General features: G+C 34.3%; 1 protein-coding gene across 3 annotated transcripts; it reads left to right on the top strand.

The window, feature by feature from the left end:
• The first annotated feature begins 1,627 nt into the window (after positions 1-1,627).
• On the top strand, positions 1,628-19,902 carry LOC7487096 (DENN domain and WD repeat-containing protein SCD1). Of its 3 annotated transcripts, none has more exons than XM_052445917.1 (31): positions 1,628-1,936; positions 2,025-2,118; positions 2,417-2,618; positions 2,882-3,023; positions 3,151-3,251; positions 4,212-4,275; positions 4,492-4,605; positions 6,160-6,380; positions 7,267-7,321; positions 7,422-7,505; positions 7,638-7,833; positions 7,948-8,074; positions 8,186-8,237; positions 8,326-8,370; positions 9,154-9,229; positions 9,369-9,442; positions 9,523-9,573; positions 9,863-10,020; positions 10,297-10,344; positions 10,818-10,869; positions 10,981-11,103; positions 12,610-12,865; positions 12,974-13,170; positions 13,530-13,594; positions 13,701-13,824; positions 15,649-15,830; positions 15,931-16,002; positions 16,088-16,248; positions 16,444-16,485; positions 17,456-17,664; positions 19,435-19,902. In XM_052445917.1, the coding sequence occupies exons 1-31, from the start codon at positions 1,763-1,765 to the stop codon at positions 19,528-19,530; spliced, it is 3,657 nt and encodes a 1,218-aa protein (XP_052301877.1). In that variant the 5' UTR covers positions 1,628-1,762; the 3' UTR covers positions 19,531-19,902. The 3 variants fall into 3 exon arrangements, with proteins under 3 accessions (XP_052301877.1, XP_052301878.1, XP_052301879.1); XM_052445918.1 differs by lacking the exon at positions 10,818-10,869 and adding an exon at positions 10,870-10,927 and having other exon boundaries at positions 1,629-1,936; positions 11,020-11,103; XM_052445919.1 differs by lacking the exons at positions 1,628-1,936; positions 2,025-2,118 and having other exon boundaries at positions 2,486-2,618; positions 2,865-3,023.
• The last annotated feature ends 1,389 nt before the right edge of the window (positions 19,903-21,291 follow it).

Here is a 21,291-nt window from a genome sequence, read left to right on the forward strand (position 1 = left end):
GAATAAAAAAAAATATGCATGGTCGAACATTTAAGAATATTGTTTCAAAATAACAAATTTTTTATACTAAACAAAACCTACTTGTATAAAATAAAATAAAATAATCATAAAAAATTAAACACAAAACAAAACAGTTTTTTTTTAAAAAAATCTTTATCAAAAAACAGCTTGCAAAACCCGTGGTTTAGGTAATGAGACTGAGACAAACTGATATAAAATAATATGAACTTAACCACAAAACAATTTTTTAAAACAATATAGAATGATAAAATCATAAAATAAAATGAGAAAAAAAAAGAATTTATAATCGTATTAACACTTAAAACTTGTAACCCGTGTCATTAAATTGAAAGCATGACAAATGAAAAAAATCATGAAACCCAATCCCAAATAAATCAAACACCGAAAGATGTAACCGGGAAAAAAATCAACCACATAAAAAATTTAATTAAAAAATAAGGGTGGAAACCGAAATAAAAAATAAATTTGAGGGCATTTAAAAATTAAATTACAGGGTTAAATAAAAAAGAAAAATACAATTAACAAAAGGAAAAGGAGAATTCAAAAGAATGAATGCTAAATTGCAAAAAAAAAAAAAGCATAAACTTTGATTGAAGAAAGAAATTGAATACGATAAAACTTTAACAAAAGATCCAAAAGTAAAAATGACAAATCAAAAAAATAATGACTGAATTGAAGAAAACAATATATGACAAATTATAATTTAAGAACTGAACTGAAAATATAAGAAACTTTTCTAAAAAAGTCAAGGACAAAAATAAGCAATAAAAAATTAAGGACTAGAATTGAAAAATAAAAAGAAAAAAGGACAAACATGTACTTTACCTGGAAAAGAGAGAAATGTAAGAAGAAGAAAGAAGAAAGGACCACCGGTCCACCATTGACACGCGAGGAAGAGCATGTGGCGGCGCGTCAAGTGACACGATGAAAGGTTATTTTTGGACAAACATCGTCAAAAGAGCACGAACGCCACCAACACACTGGCAATGAAAAACACATGCCAACAATTTTTTCAAATTTAATGTTAAAAATAAATGTTAATTAGTAAAAAGCCCCCATAACCCTGGAAATAACAAATAAACTAATGTGAAAGTACCAAAATATTATTGAATGTATATAATGGCAAAGTAGTATTTTATTTATTTTAAAGTTTATGCAAAGTAAAAAAGATTCTAGATTAGCAGGTTTAAATTTTATTGATCTTGAGAGTAGAATAATATTTTTACTATATAAAATAATCTAAAAAAACAATAATATCCATATTCAATTTTTTAATAACCAATAAATCAGTGTAAAAAACCCGGTATTCCAAATTTCCAACTTTTCTATTAAGGGGTGTGAAGATTAATTTATTGCAGCAATTCACTTGTTGATGGGAAACTAGTCAAAGAATGAATTACAATGAGCAAGACTCTCTTGGATACTTACTATAAGGCATATAACAACTTATTTTACAAGAATGGAATTAAAATTGTCCTAGAAATAAGTTTCTAACTAGGAAGTTCTCAATTTGGACACTTTAATTAGGCAATTAAGATATTTAATCTTTTATAAAGGCTAAATAAAAAAAATCTTGCAAACGTGGATGACTTTTATATCTTTTAAGATAAAGAGGTAAAGCTATAATAAAATTCAAATCGAGGGACTAATTTCTCTCCAAAGAAACAAAAAATGTCAATAGTTTTGTTTTCTTGATGTAATGAAATAATCAGAAGCCAAGCGAAAATTGTGTTGAAGAAAGATGGGAAGGCTGTTCGAGTATTTCGTAGTGTGTGGGTTGGGTCCGGAGATGAGAACGGTGGATAGAAACAAAGGATATCATGGAATGCGAGTGTTTTATCAATCTTCTTTACTCGATCAATATCCTCCTGATAATCACTCTCTTTATCCTCCGCCTCCTCCTCAGCTCCCAATTGTATAATATGTCTTTCCTTTTTTTTTTTTTTTTGTGTGTGGGTGTGTGTGGATCTGATAATTCTATTTTAATTTCTGGTGATCGGCAGTGTGTCCTTCCTGCTGGTGTTCAGTTTTACCCCTCGGGATTCGATGCTGATGATTCCTCCACATTTCCAAGAAGTTACCCCATTGTTTTGACCGGTACTTTTTTTTTTTTTTTTTTAAAATTACTGCAATTAGATTTTATTTCATTTTTTGTGTAGAGATTTATTGTACCTTGTTATGGAAAATGAAAAGAATGATCTTTTGAAGAAGGGCTGAAGACGGCATGAAACTTTTGAAGCTAAGTTATATATACATGGTGAAAATATGTTTTCTGACAAAGAGCACTGGATATATAGTCCTTTTTTTTTAATTTAGAAAATTTTTGCGGAGGGTGATGGATACTTTTTTTTTTTAGGATATATAGTCCTTTTCAATGTAATTTTTTTTTTGGCAGAGGGTGATGGATCAAAAATTTATGTTAGTTGCATTGCCTTCCGGGATCCAGTTAGCGAGGATATTGCTGAAGCTTACCGCATTCCTGCAAACTCTTTTGCTGACAAATGCATCTGCCTTGTTTCCCGATCCCCTAGTTTTGGTGTTCTTAGAAATGCACTGGAAGAGTTATTTGCACTTTGCTTTTCCCCTGCTGGAAGTAGGTAAGGTATCTTTTAGTTATGGAAGGTTCTCTGTTATATGGATAGAAAAGGGTGGAAATTGGGATGCGGTTACCAATTTTTTTATTTTTTTTGGTAGACATGCGCACATGACCTCCTTTATATTCTCATAATATGCATAATAGTTATAAGATTTTAGGATTTTATGTTGTGGTTTTGACTGAGTTTATCAGTTCATTTAAAAATGGAATTCTATGGTATCGTTTTCATTGCTTTTAACGTTCTCAGCTCTATAAAAATTTCAGCAAGCCATTATGGGAAGTTATATCTCACATGATCTCGAATGTCCCTTTGCCTACTCCTGGAAAGGATCGGGTCTTGTTTGCCATTGAGAACTGCCTGCTTTCATTGGAAGCTCCACCAAAAGATGGACTCCCCCATGTTGATGTGTGATTTCCTATCCCTTTTGTTTTGTTGGCATGATTCTGCCTTTGCTGATTGTATCATGCAGATTAGGGTTTACAAAAACTCACTTTACTACACAGTAAATGACTCTTATTTTTGGTGAATGCAGATATCATTTCAGCCATTGGTACAGTGTTTGGATGTGGACAACTTACTCAAACTTTTTACTGCCGTGTTACTTGAAAGGAGGATTTTACTTCGTTCCAACAAGTATTTCTCTGAACCTTTGACAGCAAATAATTGTTTAAGAGAAGTAAAGAAATATAATTACCATTGATTTGATTCTCTTTACTACTCTCACTATGTTGAAAGTTTTCAGAAGTTGTATAGGATATGTTTGCATGCTTATTGAAACTTGTGCATTGGGTTTATTGGCCTGTTTCGGCATCATCATTTGTTCAACTTTAGTTTTTTCCTGATTATGTTTTGATAACCGGTGAATTTGTTTCAACTTTGGCATGCTACGTGTACAAGAATGATGTAGTGCTCTCTCTCTGGAAAAAATGGAGTCAATTTAGGCTATTGATAGGTGCTTAATATCTGTTTAATCCACACTAAATGGCAGAGATGCTATGGGTTTGTGAAATGACCAACAAGCCTCCTTGGGTTTGTATTATATTAGAGGTGAGCTATATGGTTGGTTTGATTATTATTTCAATTTAACTTGTCTTGTATACAATGGTTTACCACTATGAGGTGATGGCTTGAAAGAGAATTGTTGGGAATGTTAGAGAAGTCAACATGGGTCCACATATCTTATGGATAATTGGTGTGGTTTCCATTTAGATGTATTTATGCATTCCTTCAGTCAGTAGCTCCTGTTATTTGATAGCCCTTCTTTTCCCATTTTTTTAATCCCTGTATTTGTATACATCAAAGAAAAAGTACATCAGCAATTTAGTAGATCCACTTTTGTAGTTTGCAAGTGGATTGCAATCATCATGATCTGAACTTTCAAGTCAGCTGTCTTTCTGAAGATGAAAATCCTTTTCATACTTACCATGCTCTTTACAGGCACTACTAAAATGTTGTCTGCAACCTTACCTAAGCAGCTGATTGTTATGTAATACTTACCTAGAAATCCTTGATTTGTATACCATCCAGCATTATTTCAAATAATGATTGCTATATCATTTGTGTTTTTAATTGTACTCTAATTTTCTGAGGCAGGTATTCACTTTTAACCATAGCATCAGAGGCCATATGTCATTTGATTTATCCCTTTAGGTGGCAGGTGAGTTTTGAATGAATTGGAAGTTCATTGTTCTTTTATCAGACTAGAATAACACATTAGATTTGCCTGCTTTTGCTGGCAACAGTTTTTATCTTTGTAGTTGAAAATTGCAGTTAAAATGTTTTTTATTCACTGGATAAGCTGATGGTATATTCATGCCTTCAATGATTCTCTTATGGGCACACTTCTAATTATTTCATGTTTGTTGTGCTGAAGCATGTCTACATTCCATTGCTATTTTTCAGTGGAGTAGACTATATTGATGCGCCAACACCATATATGATGGGTCTTCATTCATCTGTTGATACGTCTGACCTTGCAATGGATGGTGTAAGTTTTTTTTTTCCCTTAAACTTATTGTGGAGCTCACTTGTTTGCTTTTATAATTATGTTTCTTGCTTAGTATTATTTATCATGCCTTGTTGTTGTTGTTGTTCGTTTATTTTATTTTTCTTTAGCATGGAATTTGGCAGCATTTTTTCTGCCAGCTCTTTTGGGTCAGGGACAGCTCTACTGAGTAGAATGCTCTGAAAATGCTATGTTATGGTGTGGTTTTTGGTTTTGCTTTCTAGAACGCATAGCATTAACTGGTCCAATTTTTTAATATTCTAGGAAATAGCTATAATATGCCCATTTCAATCAATAGAAATCGATGAGTTTTATTTTGCCATGATACTCTGGTGGCAGATTAAATGGTATTTGTGGCCTTGTTATGCTTGTTTAGCCTCTATCCCATGCCTTTCCTTCTCTATTTCGAAGGAAATAATATCCATGTTAATTTAGCACGGCAAGCCTTGATTTTTCTACGTAGAAGGATTGATATTTCTGTTGGCTGCTAGTTAGTAGCTAGGAAAGAAGAGTGAGTGTGCTGTGAAGGAGCAAGGTGCACACAATACAAAACAATACTAGATCCATTCATCATATGATGTGAATTGAAACTGACTCCTGACATGAATAGAACTATGATTGCCATAGAGTGCAAACTGTGGATGGATTCTCCTGGTACGCAGTGCAAACAGTGCATGGTTAGCATACACTGCATAGATAGAAGCTCAATAGCAGGCAATTGGTAGGATCAAATCTGCTGAAAAACATGATGAGTGAGTTTCATAGTACTGAAATATTTGTTGTTGATGACCAAAGATGTATAATGACATGTCTGGTAGGGGTCACTTTTACAGTCTAAGATTAAAGTATATAACTTTTTTCGATTGGTAATGTAATAGTGGCGATTCTGTTATGTAATCTTATCTGATTCACATGTATGCTGGGAACTTACACTTCATGAGCTGTTAACTTAAACGACTATAGGAACATCTAAAGCTCATTCTTAGGAAACCGTTTCCCTTGCATCTTCATCTTGGGGTATCTGGTGCTTCGGCTCTGAGCTCCTTGATCTCTTATTTTTCCTTTTGATTGGTGTGCATTTTCTCTCTTCTATTAAGGTTCTGTGCAAATTTTGTCAAGTATAGCCATCATTTACATGTGTGGTACTGGGAAAAATTTATATATATTAAGATATTTCTCATCACTATTACATGGTAGCAGATTGCTGCATGGTCTTTTAGCCCATGACATAACTGAATGGAGGAAGTAGAACTCTGTTGTCAATCCTAACTGGTAGTGGATTGAGGTTTAGTTTAGCTTTGAGTATTAATGAGTAATCTTTCATTGCTTATATAGACTGGTATTCAATCAATACTCATCTTCTTCCCTTTTTATGTCTTATGTGAGAATTTTATATTTAAGACTGAAATACTTTCAGCTTTATCACTAGATTAATCATTTGCGGCCACATGTATACTGTGCATGTATTTATGTAGTCCATGTCACTTTCTTGAGATTTGGTTTATGATATTCTGTCCCTTTTCTATTGTGTTGCAGGTAGTCGTTGTGGACCTTGAGTATAACCGAATTAGCACCTCAGAGGAAATACCCCCTATTCCAGAGCCAGAATTAAGTTCTTTGCGGAGTGAGATACTGAAGCTATTGTACCCTAATGTCATGGGAATAGATCAGATGAAAGCTGGTTTGGTTAACTCATCTGAGCAATATTTAAAGGGCTGCAACAAGCCTTGGGGAGAAGATCATGACGTTCAACTTAGGTGATACTTGGATGCACCGTGAAATCTTTGAAGTACTCATTGATTTCCTTGTTTAAATTAATTTCTTTCACATAAATATTTTCTCAAAGATTCTTCTCACAATATTCTTCATGGAGATGCTGATAGGTTTTGTATTGCGTCTTCATAAAGACCTCTGCATTTCTGTTAGATTTCTATAGTATTTATTATATATTAGAGGAGATGGATGTTATGTGAATTGCTTAACTGAAAATTGAAGAAGCATAAAGACGTGCAATTATTTTGGATATGCCAATCAAATGATGGTTATGCTTGTAGCCAGCAATTAAGTTCTTAGCTCGAATACTTGTTGGTTGTTATTGCACTGCTAAGCATGTGATTATAGATAATGTACAGCCTCCCGCTGTCTCCTCTTTTTTTATCATTTCCCCTTCTTGGTGGTAAAAGAGAAAATTCTACACTTTTCTGGTTATCCCATGAATTCTGGAACTTTTGAATTTCCGGAGATGTATGTTAAGGAGAAAGACCTTCCAAATGATGCTCTATCCTTACTTGTAGTTATATATTTATCCCATATAATGTTCCCTTCTGATTATTATCTTATCAGATAGAATGTGTTACCTAGTTATTTCTATCTGATTATGATCTTATCAGATCAATGCTGTCCTTGTTATATGTTTTCTGTAACAATGCAGTATAACTTTGTATTTGTCCTGCTATTTCTGACGGTTAATCAGGTGATTGCTGTTTGCTCCTTATATGAACCTGAATTAAATGCTTATGTTGTATTGTATTGGTGCTAAGTTTTCCATTATACAAAAAAATGCAGGATCAATAAAGTCTTACTTGGTCTAAATTATTTTTAGTTATTTTCATTGTAATACTTAGATTTGTGCGTTCTATGCAGGTTAATATTCCTAAAGTTCTTTGCATCCATTTTAGGTGGATACCGGAATTTCCTTGTATGGCGCTCTTTTCTTTTTTCTCTTTGCATTTAATTAATTTGAAACTTTCCTACAGTGATCTCCTTCAAATTAATTTTATGAAGTTCATTTTTTCCAGGAAAACACTGTGACTCATGCCTTCAACGCCCAAGCATTTTTGAAGAAACGCTCTAGGTCAACCAACCAACCACCGGATCCCATGGTGATGTTATTTTCCACGATCCTTTATCAACTTGATATTTTGGGTGTTAGAAATCCGTTTTTAATTTCTGTACCCATTTTTTCTATTGTGATTTGGTTCTCCTTGTACTAATTAGTTTTTTGTTGTTTGTAGATAACACAGTTCTTAGATTCCCATGGTTTCTTGGATTATCTGGAGAGAGGTATTGATTCTGATGGAAACAATAATAATCTTCTTGAGAAGTTACAAGACACAATTGGAAGGGGTCAGAATCCTATTTCAATTCTTTCCACTTCGGTGGTAGAACCTGAGATTATAACCATATCAGATCCAGATGTCGGAATATTGGGTAAATTTGAGGTCTCAATTTTGCTGATTATGTATATTAATCTGTAAAACTGATACAAACATGTCTCAAATGATTTTCTAAAGTTATAAACACCAATGCCCTTGTTTTTTTCAGGATCAGGTGCTAAATATACTTATGACAGGTTTCCTTCAAACATCAGGTCAGAAGAACAAGAGGAGAAGAGGAAACAAATTCTTGCAGCAGCAAGTGGAGCTTTTGAATACATTAAGCATGCTCCTAGGTATCTTTGTATTTTGCGTCCATGGGTTTCTACATGGCTTTATTCTAATTTTCGTTGTCTTAGCTTGATTCCTAATTGCTCAATTCCTAATTTCTCTTATATCCTTACCAGTTCGCCATCTGTGCAAGTGGGCAAGGACTCTCTTAGTCCCATGGAAAGGGCTGTAAGTTCTTTATTCCATGATTGGTGCAACAGTGGTTCTGTCTTAGAAATTGGAAACTATCTGAATGATGAACATATATGTTTCGCAGGCAGAAAGGGAGCTTATGGTTTTGGACATTAAAGTTAAGCTGCAGGTAAAACTTCCTTTCCTTTTAGAATGCTAATGAGTTATCTGGGTATTTCTAGTATTTTACACATTTAGTAGTGCCTGTTATTACGTTGCTGGATTTGATGTTAATGCTGATTTTTTAGAGACTTGTTCTTTCTTGGAGATTCTTATATTTCAAACCATGTATCATGTTATAATCTTAAAATGTAATAACCTTTATTAAATAGATTTAACCTTTAAGCATTCCATTCTTAGATTTAGGGAGAAGGTTTTGTTCCTAACTAGAGTTTCCTTCTCTTCTCATCCTTGGTTGGACAAATATAATCAAACAGAATACCAAGCATAGCTCTAGGTGGCATTCTATCATATCAGCCTCTTGAATGCTTGTTTATAATGGTGACAAACTTCACCTGAAAAAATTTCTTTTTCATGGTCTTTATTTTGCTCCTGTATTTATGGGTTTGGGATGGGTGTTGTTACTGTTGTATTCTCTGGATGGAAGACAAAGGTCTTGCATGTAATTCATCGTGTTATGCAATTGATTAAGTTCATAGAGGCTAGCAAGTATTATTTAACTTTCCAAAGATGCAACTTTCATTTGTGCAATATTAATATTACCTTCAGAACATGCAACAAAAGGTAATATTTATGTGTGAATCTTTTTCTATTTCTGTGCTTCTGTGATGTAGGAAACAAAATGTAATTTTTTCTTTTTAAGAATTTCAAGTTGATTAAAATTGCTCATATTGCTATGGTCTTCTTTCCATAATTACATATTGTTTGAAGTATTATTTTTACTTCTATGCAGGGATTGTGGCTTCGTCTTCTCAAACTGGGAGCTACTGACGACCCACTTTCATCATTTGAATATGGCACTATCCTTGGTATGATTCTACAAGAAGATAAGCCTCTCACTGACACTTTTAGACGGCTATTTTGTGCCTTTCAATTCTCAATTTCATTTGCTTTATAGTTTTGAAGAATACTGCTAACCAATAGGCATTTTGTTTACTGGCTTTGCAGCATTGATTGAGTCTGACGCGGAGGGGATTGGTGGTAGTGGGTTTGTTGAATGTATAAGGGAGCATATACACTCAGTACGTAGGAGGGCATAAACTGATTGAATGTTTTCTGTGTTCACGATTAAGCTAACTTTTGGCTACATACATTATTGCAGGGATGGCATTGTCAATTGACCGATGAACAGTTTATTGCGGTGAAAGAACTGGTATGTAGAAGCTACAACAAGGCTTTCTTTTGCATGAAATAATTCCTATTTGTTGAAATGCTTAGTATATACCTCTGGATTACATTGCAAAATTTTCATTGAATCTGAATTTGACTATGATTTTTGTAATGGATTTGATGATTTAGCTTTTCTTTGTTGGATACCACTTACAACTAAATTGTTGCCTCAGAATCTTAGTTTTTTCTATCCACCCTGGTGGCCCCTTTTACTGTGCGACCTTATGTGTTGAGTTATCTAATTCCCCTAAATTTTATTTGTGTAAATTCAGCTTAAAACAGCAATTAGTCGTGCAACATCCCGGAATGATGTGTCAACCATTAGAGACGCCCTTGAAGTATCTGCTGAGATGTATAAAAAAGATTCTAATAATGTTTCTGACTATGTCCAGCGTCATCTTATTTCTCTGTCTATATGGGAGGAGCTACGGTATGCATATAGTAATTTTCTACTGAATTTCATTTATTTCTCGTTAACTTTAATTTTTCAGTCTCTCGTAACTGGCATAAGCATTGCTTTAAACAAGGATTTGTTTTCATTTATCTTTCCCAGAGTCTATTTTGATCTTATCATAACTTCCGACTTTAGTTATTTTGCCTTTAGAGCTTCTTGCGTAATCCTTTTGTGGCATTTCTGTATTGAATTATTAATCTTTGCGAAGAAAAAAAATGGAAATTTTAGATGGTCTGTTTAATTATCTTGCAGGTTTTGGGAGGTGTTCTTTGAGTATCTAATGGAGCATTCTTCAAGCAAGTAAGGCTGCAATTCTGAACTATCTGTAATGCTTAAATCTTAATAGATTCTCATTATTTAACTATTTGCTGCCAAGTTTTTGTTGGTATTATAATAAAAACAACTGACTGCTTGTCAATCCTTCAAATTTGGTTTTTGTCAATAATGCAGCTTCTGCCAGTGGTAAAGTTAATGTTTCGTCTTTTGAGTAATTGATAACAATAACATGCAGAAGTTAACAAGCATAATCCCTTGAGTTATCTGGTGGTTTTGTGAAAAAGCCATGTTAAATTTCAAAGAGCATTTATAGATAAAACCATTTTGCATGTTTATATCTGCCATCTGCTCCATCTGCACTCAAATAAAGAGAAAAATGGGAATGCAAAACATACAGCTGCTGAGTGCTAGGAGATAGGATGCATGAAATTTAACCCTTCTTTCTGTTCTTTCCCTTCTTTCCTTGACGAAGCATTCTAACCAATTTCATCTTTTAGATATGGCCATAACAAGCTTCTCAGGTGTTATGCTCTTTTAATTTTACTGCAGGTCAGCCAATTATGCAGCTTTAGTGACAACACAGTTAATTCTGGTGGCTTTACACATGGTGGTCTTCTTTTTCTTTACTTTTTTACTGTCACATCTTTTTCCCTCCTGCAGGCTTCACCTGTTCTGATCATGTTTCATGTCATTGTGAAGGCTGGATTGGGACTTCCTGATACTGATGCTTGGCACATGATTGAAACAATAGCAGAGAAGAACAATATTGGATACAAACAGTTTGTAAGTTAACTCCTGTTTATATACTGCTTGACTAAGGTTTAATTAAGATCCATGGTATTTGCGTTGGAACGTCCATTGTGACTGGACCTTTACATGTTTAAGCACAATATACTATTTGATTCAATAATGCCTTTTGGTTCTGATTTACTTAAATGTTCTTGCAACTGAACAACAAATGAATGTGTGATGTGCCATATCCTAAAGAAAAAATAGAACAGTTTCCAGAAAGGAGTGGGTGTTAAATAAACTATTTGAAACATAAGGATTCTGGAATAAAATGAATTTAGGTTTACTTGAAAGAAAAAAATATGAATCAAGTATGTTCCATCCTAATAATTCTACCTGTAGTTCTTCTAGAGAGAGAGAGAGAGAGAGAGAGAGATGTCACATTAACCATGGTGTCCAAAGTAAACGGAAAGAATTGTCAATGCTTCCCAACTCTTAATATAGGATTTGATAGCCAAGTAAGGCTGGTAGGGTTTCTCATTTTTCTCTGTTTTCCTAGTTGTATTTAGTAGAGTCAGATATCTAGAAAATATGAACAGAATTTTTGTAGCTGTCTTTTTCAAAACCTCAATTTGAGTTATCTTACATCATTTTTTTTTTCATTTGAGCTGTACATTGAAATAAAAAAAATTAATTCACAAATACCCATGTGTTTAAACTATTTCAACACCAGTTATCAGAAGGGTATTTCTGGAAGTCAAATACTTCTTAGCAGGCCTTAAGTTGGTTTCCTTGTAAGTGGAATGGTTCTTTGCATTCCAAATGGGAAAAAAAAGTGTTATCTTTGTTCATTGCTTTAGTGCATTCATTAAACAATGTGAAGTTAGGAATCTGTAAAAGCATGTCACTAGATTTGGAGGACACTTCAATCATGATTGTTTGGTATGTTCAACTTTTATGGGCATGATGATCCTGTACACCTATGCTCTATACTTGTGTGGAAAGTGATACCAGAACTCGTTCATTTATGTTAGAAATGAAAGTTGAGCATTTCATGCATTTTGTGATAGAACTTGTACATAATTACTCTTTCATGATTGCTTAACCTTTTTGGACTATTTTGAATGCTCATAGTCAAGTTTAATATTCTTGACATCATAAATTCATATATTTGCACAAAGACTTGTGTCTTTATATCTAGATATTTGGGGATCGTTATTTGAAACTCTGTACCATGCCAAATGATAATTCTTATGTTCAATTGTCCATCTTCCATAATTACTATCCATTTTGGAGTTGCTCAATCCTTGGAGACTCGCACTAAATGAGATAATTAAGTATATCTGCATTAAAGAAATCTTTTCTTTTCTTGTCTCTTTCCATTTCAAAATTCTGACTAGTCAACATTTTTCTCATGAAATACAGTGATTTGGGGATGATTTAAATTTGCCTGATTCTTAGTTATGTTGTTGATATCTCATTCCACCTTTCGGTTTTGACTATTTTCTTGCATCTTTTATGGTTTCATGCTACTGAAATTTGCTTTGTTTTTTGGTTCAGATAAAACTGAGAGGATTCTTGTCACATATCCAGCAAATTCGTATCAGTTACTGGGGAATATCTTCTTTAAAGGCCCAATCAATGTTGTGTCATGGATTGTCATCTCCACACCCAAAAGATTCTATGGATGAGAATCAGCAACCTGCAGAAGCTTCTGTTATTGGCAGGAGCTGGGTCCAAAGCATGTTTAGCAGAGATTCATCCAGAGCAAACTCTTTTGGTCAAGTTCGTAAAGGGTCTTCCAATGGCACTTCAGGTTTGTCTTTTCATAGCAATGGTCACTTGTACTACCATAATTAGTCTACCATTTATTTATTTTCTTCTGTGATTACAACACTGCTCGTTAAAATTTTTATTTGAGCAGTAAATGAAAATGGAACCCCAAGAAAACAAGATTCGTCTGCTGATGGGCAGAAGAAACTTCAAACCAATGTTCGCATACTTAGAGGCCATAGTGGTGCCGTTACTGCTGTACATTGTGTAACCAGAAGAGAGGTGTGGGATCTGGTTGGTGACCGTGAAGATGCTGGTTTCTTTATCAGTGGAAGCACAGACTGCATGGTAATTTAGCATAACAGATTAATTTCATTTGATGTATAATTATTTTTACACAAGTCATGCCTGGAAGTTAACCACAGAGCCATGTTTTCTGATGCACTCTTCACTTTATGGCTTCAAGCTTCTCTTTCTTTGCTCTAAATAGACAGAATCAAGGCAGGACCTTTCAAACTTCTATGCCACCTTGATTCTGAGACAATCATGCCTTATATTTGATTTGTTAAATTGTCAATCCTGTAATCCAGCATGCGTGTTTTCCCTGTTGACCATAGTCTTTGTGTGGGTTAATTGATGGATGCAACTATGTAACCTTAACAACACTTGTATCATTTGACATTTATTTCGTGTGAATGATCATGCAGGTTAAAATCTGGGATCCTAGCATTCGTGGTTCTGAACTCCGTGCAACTTTGAAAGGGCATACCAGGTGTCTTTACATGTTTTTATGTACTCGTGATGATTTATGTGAGTCAATATGTGCTGATGACCATGCTTCTATAGTGGTTGTTGACCTTAAAATTTATGAACTGCAGAACTGTTCGTTCTATAAGTTCTGATCGAGGAAAAGTGGTGTCAGGATCTGATGATCAGTCTGTTATTGTATGGGATAAGCAAACATCGCAGCTTCTTGAAGAGCTGAAGGGTCATGATGCCCAGGTTTGCCTTTGCAGGGCATCTATGCTAGGTTATTTAGATTGAGAATAGAACTAGAAAGGTTTAGCAGAGTTTCATGCATTGTTAATCTAATATTTTGATGTGAGAAATTGGCCTCAGTCTAGCACTCCCCGCCCCATGAAAGGTTCTTGCAGTTGTGTGCATCATGCTTGGATTAAGATATCAGTATTGAAAAAATGTCGCGGTGTATAGCATAGATAGAAGCTAGGGTTCTCAAGCCCTAAGGTTAAAGACCCTAGCTGTAGAGAAATTTAGAGAAAACTCTTTAGTATTTTATTAAAAGCCTGAATAATCTGAATCTGAATCTCAAAATAAGCTAGACATCTTTATTCATATTAGTTCTAGATCTAAAATCCTTATAGGAAAGGATTTCTAAGTAAAACTAAAATCTTAATAGGAAATGATTCCTAGTTAAGACTTACCTAACAAATAGATCCATCTATAGTAAAATACTAATTAATTTAATTTTTTTAAGTTAAATAGTAAAAAGAATTCATATACAACAAGGTAAATAAAGACAATCTCGCACAATAACTTCCCGACCTGATTTGAAGGTGTTCCCGATCTTTGATCATTATGATACTTTTACCCAATAGAAAATATGGAGCTCTATCCAACGGCTGGATTAAAATTTATGTTTAATTTACCAAACCATGTCTTTGATTCTTTTTAAACTTCTCAAAACCTAAAAACCTTAATTATTAATGAATTAATGCAATAAACATCATTAGGCCAAAATTATCAAGAAAGTCCCCACAACCCCTTTACTTTTGAAAGACTAGCCTTCAAATTAACTTTCAGAAATTGAATTCGACTTGTTCAAAAAGCATAACATTAAATATCCAATTCAATTCAATTTAAATTGAATTCGACCTTTCCATATGAACAAAAAGCATAACATTAAAAATGAATCTTTAAATAAACTAGATATCCTTATTTATACTAGTTCTAGGCCTAAAATCCTTATACAAAAGAATTCCTAATTAAAATTAACTAATAGAATCCATCTAACGTTAGGATTCCTAACTAGTAAAATATTAATTAAATTAAAAGTCCTAGGCTAAATTGAAAAAAGAACCCCAAATACAATAAGGTAAATAAAGACAATCTTACACAGTAACTTCCAAGTCTTATTTAAAGGTTTTCCCAATATCCAATCATGATGATACTTTAATTCAATAGGAAATAGGGCATTTAGAATCTTCTATCAACTCAATCCAACAGTTAGATTAAAAGTTATGACTGATTTATCAAACTGCATTTTGGACTCTTCTTAAACTTCTCAAAATCTAAAAACCTTAACAATTAATGAAATAATGCAATAAACATTATTAGACAAAAAATATTAAAGAAAGTTCCCCACATCAAAAAACTTGTGTTTCGTTTCATTTGTACTTGTTATGCTACTTTCTTTACTTAATTAAACAATGTTTTTCTTATTATTGCTTTTCTAGAGAACAAAACCATTACCATTAATGAAATAATGCAATAAACATCATTAGGCCAAAAATATTAAAGAAAGTTCCCCACATCAAAAAATTTGTGTTTCGTTTCTTTTTTACTTGTTATGCTACTTTCTTTACTTAATTAAACAATGATTTTCTTATTATTGCTTTTCTGGAGAACATGTATAACACTTATGCTTTCTCTTGCATACTGCAAGTTTGCAACACGAACAAAAGTTCTTGTTTAAGCAACTTTTCTTTGCTAGTTACTTAAGTAATTAACACATCACTGAGGTGGCGAATGAAAACATATGGAAAAGATATTTGAATTCGAAAATAATCCTTCTATTTATTCTTGTAGGTTAGCTCTGTCCGTATGCTGTCTGGTGAACGTGTCCTTACTGCTGCACATGATGGAACTGTTAAGATGTGGGATGTTCGAACTGATACTTGTGTGGCAACAGTTGGCCGTTGCTCTAGTGCAGTCCTATGCATGGAGTATGATGATTCCACTGGAATTCTTGCTGCTGCTGGTAGAGATGCGTATGTACTTTGAACTTACAAATGCTACAGCATGTTTTTTTGAATCTTTATTCTGTTACTGACTACTGAAAACCAACCTGCTCAACACTTGCATTACTAGGGTTGCAAACATATGGGATATCCGTGCTGGTAGGCAGATGCACAAGCTTTTAGGCCACACAAAATGGATTCGGTGAGCTGAGCAGAGTATTTTTCTTCTGTTTATGATAACTGTTAATTACAGTTGTGAAGGAGCTATTTGTCTGTCCATCATGTAGGTCAATTAGAATGGTTGGAGACACACTGATTACTAGTAGTGATGATTGGACTGCCAGAGTGTGGTCTGTTTCACGAGGAACATGCGATGCTGTTCTAGCCTGCCATGCTGGTCCAATATTATGCGTTGAATATTCCATGTCAGACAGAGGAATAATAACAGGTAAATAATATCTTTTACTTTTTTTTTTGTTCAGATTCAATTGCATTTACCTTGTGCTCCTATGGTATTTATCATTTATTTGAAGGGCTACGTGATATCTTAATCGAATGAATGTTAAAGATTCATACTGAAATATGTTTCAAGTGCCAACATGAACTGCTGAAGATATGTACTGACTTGAGATATCCTTTTCAGGTTCAACTGATGGACTTCTCCGGTTTTGGGAAAATGAGGAGGGTAAGAGCAGTAATATTTTCTTGCCAAGTTGAACTTCCTATCCTTTTATTTTTGTTTTTTGAGCTGTTCTATGTTTGGCCCTGTTAAGACGTAATTTTTCCAACTTGAGAGTCTCATCTGACTTGCATCAGAGGATATTATATCATGAAGGAGTTGTCCATACATGGGCCAATAACATCTCTCTGTTTCATTTAATTTAGGAAGTAATGCAGTGTTTGTCCACAAAATACCAGTATCGTGTCTCAGAATTTTTAAGGAACACATGTATTTTAATGGATGTAATTGTGGTTATACTATACTTACCAAGCTCTACCAGCTAATAAGCACTTAATGTTTCATTCATGTTTATTGTTGCATATTGCAAACAATACCATTTTGACTTTTTCTTGTTCTAATTTTCTCCTTTTATTTTTCTATCCCCCTCTATTTGGCATTGACATGTTGTAAGTGCAAGTATGGCATTTACTTAATCCTTAATCTAAGAGGATTTTTTTCCATTTCTATTTGTTTTATTTTTTTACATATACTATGTATGTGAATGTCTTTTATGTACTTATATTGAGAGGTCAATTAAAATAATTTGATACCAGTGCAGTCCATATCAATGGTAAAAACATAATGCCTACCCACGTTTGGTTTGTGAATTTTTTTTTGGAATTGCAACATATTTTGCCTGTAGTCTTACCTTGGTAATGGTTGAAAGCCAAGCAACAAAAAAAGCCTTTTGACCATTCTTCCTTTAAAATTTAACAGTTTCTATACTTTGTACAAGGGTATCATTTCTGCATGGCCTGCTTTCAGTGTCTTGCATGATATGTCATATGGCACAAGAAAAAAGTTTGTATTTTCATTTTTCCAATTAAATTTCTCATGTCCCTCTCCATTTACAAATCATTTTTCTGATTAAAATTTTCTTGTCCGTCCTTTCCTTTGAGCACCACTGATATCATTTTTAACATAATGTGTGCAGGAGGCATAAGATGCGTGAAGAATGTTACCATTCATTCAGCTCCTATATTATCCATCAATGCTGGGGAACACTGGTTGGGAATTGGCGCAGCTGACAATTCTATGTCTCTCTTTCACCGGCCTCAAGATAGACTTGGCAGCTTCTCTAGCACAGGATCAAAAATGGCTGGGTGGCATCTTTACAGGACACCGCAAAGGACAGTTGCTATGGTATGAATTTTGGTGGTTTTATATAACTGTTCTATGTTCCTAGTTACTACTGCTATTTCTGCTACTCATGTGTGTCTGTTCACTGGGTACTTTGGACCTTGTGTAATACAGTAAGAATTTCCCTCTCTCATCCCATAAACCCTCTCAACCCCATTCAAATCTAATATGTCCTCTGGGGTGCCTCCCCACTCTCTCTTTTAACCTTACAAACTCATCCAGTGCCACTCAAAATTTGCTTAGATATGTTGAGAAGGTTTAAACAATCTCTTCCGCTGTTTGGTTTGCATCTTCATTCTAGTTTTAAGGAAAATGTCAAATAAGTAAATGTCAAGTGTGGAGTGTTAAATGTTGAGTTCAAGGTGATTTAGTGCATTGAATACATTTTGACTCCAAACTCGCTATAATATGGGATTGAGTATTAGGTTGTTCTGGCACGGTGTTGAAAGTTGGAGATTAAGTGTTAAGGATGAGTGGTGTAAAAATGTGGTTGAAGGGTTGAGTGTAAAGGATGTTGTGGTAGGGGTGTAAAAATTGTGTAATGGTAGGGCCTAACAATTTTTTAAATTTAAATTGAAACCATATATAATTTAAAAATAAAAACTAATGTACTATTGTGGGACCCAGGAAAATAGAAGGAAAGTAAAAGATGGATTTGAGAAATAAAACAGCATTGCACAAACTCCACAATCACACGCCACACAACCCACCATCATTTCCTTCCCCAACCCCTCTAGGTAAACACCCAAACCTATTTTTTTTAGATTAAGGGCCTTGTTGGTAGTGTGATGAAATGTGGTTGAAATTGTGCTTTGCCCTAACCATAGTTTTGAAAGTGTTTAGTTAATCTACACTTAATGCTCAGGTGGAATTGAATCCTCGACATGTAGAGCCTACTTCCTACTCAGCTGTTGTCTGCTTTCATCTAACATTCCTAGATAATGATCTTGCAAGGGAATTGAATGTTCTATTCCATCTATAAATCTTTCTTCATTCAGCTTTCTCTTGGTGTCAAAGTTTCTATCTCCTGATCAGCCATTAGAAGATATTGTGGTTACTTGATAGTTGATACCTCCAAGCTTTTTTTTTTACCTGCTTTTTAAGCCAGCAAGTCCTTTGCCTGGTAGGTGTAATCTAGCAATCATTTGCCTTCCCATTTAATCTCATTTGGTCTTGTCTGATGTCATAAGCCCCTATTGATAAATGATCTGTCACAACTCCAGAAAGCAGATGTGCTGTTCTGGTTGTTTGTTCTGGCATCCTATGTGTTCAATTTCTCTCCAGAACTGACTACTCAACCAGAAACACTGGCAGTTGATTATTTTGCTTATTAGTCAATAGGTATGTAACTAATATTATTAGTAGACTAGTTTGATTCTTAAATAGGACCATTTGATGTAAGCTCAAGTCCAGTTAAAGTGCTCTGTCAGTGTCTTACTGCCAGTCGAACCTTTAACTAAATAAGCAAATGGCAGCCTTCCATTCAGTGGAATCACATATGCAATAACAATTGGTTGCAGCCTGCAGTTTGAGGGCATTTTAAGGCTGCAGTTCACATGGTTACTCTACATGTTTTAATATTTGCTTCATATGCAACCATGTCTCTCCTTAGATGCATATTTCTTAAATTTTGATCAATGTCGAACCTGAATATTTGTTCTGATATATTCATAGGCATTTGTTTCTGCTGTCCCTTGGAAACAATAATATTGTAGAGGAAAACATGGGTCATCGTTTTACGAGTTTCACCTCTTTTCTGTTTGTGGCATTCAGGTTAGATGTGTGGCTTCTGATCTCGAAAGGAAAAGGATATGCAGTGGTGGTCGTAATGGAGTTCTTAGGTTATGGGAGGCGACCATCAATATTTAATTTGTATCACATCTTTCATCAGAGTTTAAATTGTCAAAGGTTGCGGTGAGAAGTGCTTGCATGTTGATGGTGGCGCTATCCAAATCCGATATCAACCTCGGAGCGTGTAAATTGTCTGAAGCGTTGGAGATGAACCCCAAATTTTGCATGGGGGCTAATTTTTGCTGTCTTCATTGTATCTTAATAAACAGTCACATATCTCGGTTTTCTTTCTACGGATATCAGCTTTGTACAAAATATGAGTTGGGCATGTAGAGCTATTTGCCGATGATCAAAACACGATGAAGTTTGCTAGGCTAGACCTCAACGACTTGTATTGGACGATTGGTTTAATATTATGTTTTCAATGTATTTGTTTTCTTGTTGACGTGATCCTTGTGCTTTCCTTTGCCTAATCCCTCTCCGCCACTTCGCTACCGTTGTAAGGTAAAATGGTTTCATTTTCCTTTAGAAGCAGTATTCCGGTGAAGGATATTATGGTTGCCTATTCGTTTATCATTCTTCTGAGTGATGAAGGAAACAGAAGTGATCATATTTATTCATTAATTCAACCCCACTAAAATGCCCATCTTAGTTTGCCATTCAAATGCCCCATCGTTCCTTCAAAATCTTTGGTTCATTGTCATAATTAGATTTGGGGTGATAATGGGTTTTCTTCTCACGGCTTCATCCGAGATTTTAATAGTATTTATTGAATTGCTTATTTGAGCCGAGATTCTCAGCTTAAATGCTTAAATTAGGGATGACAATTAGTATTACTGATTGACTTTCTCTATATTTATATTTTATCTATTATTTTTTTTATAAAAAAATTTAGATATTTATACTCAAAGATATTGGGAATATAGGTATTCATCATCCAACTTATTTATTATTCAACATAAAATAATATATATTGGGTTAATTATAGATTAAGTTTCAGATCGGGTTTTATAATATTCATAGATTATATATTACTTATTAGATAAAGTGATTATTAAAAAAAAATACACGCATTCAAGCAGATTGGGTTGGCATCTATCTATTTGAATTAAGTCATCATTCCTATTTAAGATTCTGCCGATATTATCAATTGTGTATTTAAGTTGTTCATTATGAGGGGATACTAATAGCACACCCTGAGCATATAAAAATGCTATTACATTACAACCTAAAACAAATCTCATCATATCGCACGATGATAAAATATGTTATTATCAATTGTGTTAATACTTAAGCTTATATATTAGTAGCCAGTAGCTAATCGGTTCAATAGTTAAGCTGGCTCGTGGCAGGTTGGTACGTATAGGTTAGAATCATGTCATGACCAGGGGTCGGATTCAAACCCTGATATTCATAGAGGTATTGATGCAAACCCTAAAGGAATTTTAATTGATTTCACGAACCCAAGATTTACCTAATTCAGGCTTGAAATTGATAATTGAACATGAAATAATAGATGACCTGCCCCAAGACATCAACACTATGATAACCACCCTCACACAATGTCCAAACCTAGAGACGAGCACAAGAAGAGTTTTAAAGTGAGAAGAGTACAATATATCAATACCAAAACACAAAAATAATAAAAAAAAAAGAGCTAGAACTCTAAGGTATAACAATCCATCTCTCCCCTGGCTGGCTTCTGCTTGGTCTTAGGATGCAGTGCTGAATCTGTGGTTTTTGTTTTTGTTGGTGGGTGAGTTCGGAATGGCCTGGCCTCTCTTTTCTTCTTGATATGCTGTTGTGGTTGATATGCTGTTGTGGCTGGATTTTTTGGCG

Source organism: Populus trichocarpa, chromosome 12 (genome assembly GCF_000002775.5).
Source record: "Populus trichocarpa isolate Nisqually-1 chromosome 12, P.trichocarpa_v4.1, whole genome shotgun sequence".
NCBI lineage: Eukaryota > Viridiplantae > Streptophyta > Magnoliopsida > Malpighiales > Salicaceae > Populus > Populus trichocarpa.